Consider the following 538-nt stretch of genomic DNA (forward strand, 5'->3'; position numbering starts at 1 on the left):
CCGCCGCCAGAGGGGCCACGATGGCCGGGTAAGTGCTGGCGGCGGCGCCGGAGGGCGTCTCCCGGTCTGCGCGCCTTGGGGCGCAGGGGGCGGGAGGGGATTGCCGGCCGGGGCGCCCTCCTCCGGCCGCAGAGAGCCTGGAGTGCAGGGAGGGAGGGAGGGAGGCAGCAGGGTTCCCTTCTCCCCCCACCCCGCCTGCGCCCCTCCAGCCCGGTCCGGGGGGAGTCCGCGGGCGGTGGCCCCTCCCTGCGGCGGCGGCGGCGGCTGACCGGCCCGTCTTCTCGCCCCCCCGATGTCGCAGGCCCGTTGCCGCCGCCAAGACGCTGTGGTACGACCGGCCGCGCTACGTCTTCGTGGAGTTCTGCGTGGAGGACAGCCGCGACGTCCACGTGCACCTCGACGACCACCGCCTGCGCTTGAGGTGGGCCGGCGGGGCGGGGGCCGCCCGGGGGGGCCGGGGGGAGCAGTGTTCCCTCCAAGCTGAGCGAGTGTGAGCCAGCCCACAGTTCTTTAGCCTCCGGCTCACCCAGTTTTGCCT

At 75.5% G+C, this 538-nt stretch overlaps 1 protein-coding gene across 1 annotated transcript in view; it reads left to right on the forward strand.

Moving 5' to 3' along the window:
• Positions 1 to 6: 6 nt before the first annotated feature.
• The window catches only part of PTGES3L (prostaglandin E synthase 3 (cytosolic)-like), a gene marked incomplete at its 3' end in the record, with an annotated part of 7,663 nt that continues 7,131 nt past the window's right edge, over positions 7 to 538 (forward strand). Inside the window, exons 1-2 of the mRNA XM_015417655.1 lie at positions 7 to 28; positions 302 to 453. Of these exons, the coding sequence (XP_015273141.1) occupies positions 21 to 28; positions 302 to 453 (160 nt within the window). The remainder of the gene's footprint in view (positions 29 to 301; positions 454 to 538) is intronic.

This window comes from Gekko japonicus, unplaced genomic scaffold (genome assembly GCF_001447785.1).
Source record: "Gekko japonicus isolate JY-2015 unplaced genomic scaffold, Gekko_japonicus_V1.1 scaffold5084, whole genome shotgun sequence".
Taxonomy (NCBI): Eukaryota; Metazoa; Chordata; class Lepidosauria; order Squamata; family Gekkonidae; genus Gekko; species Gekko japonicus.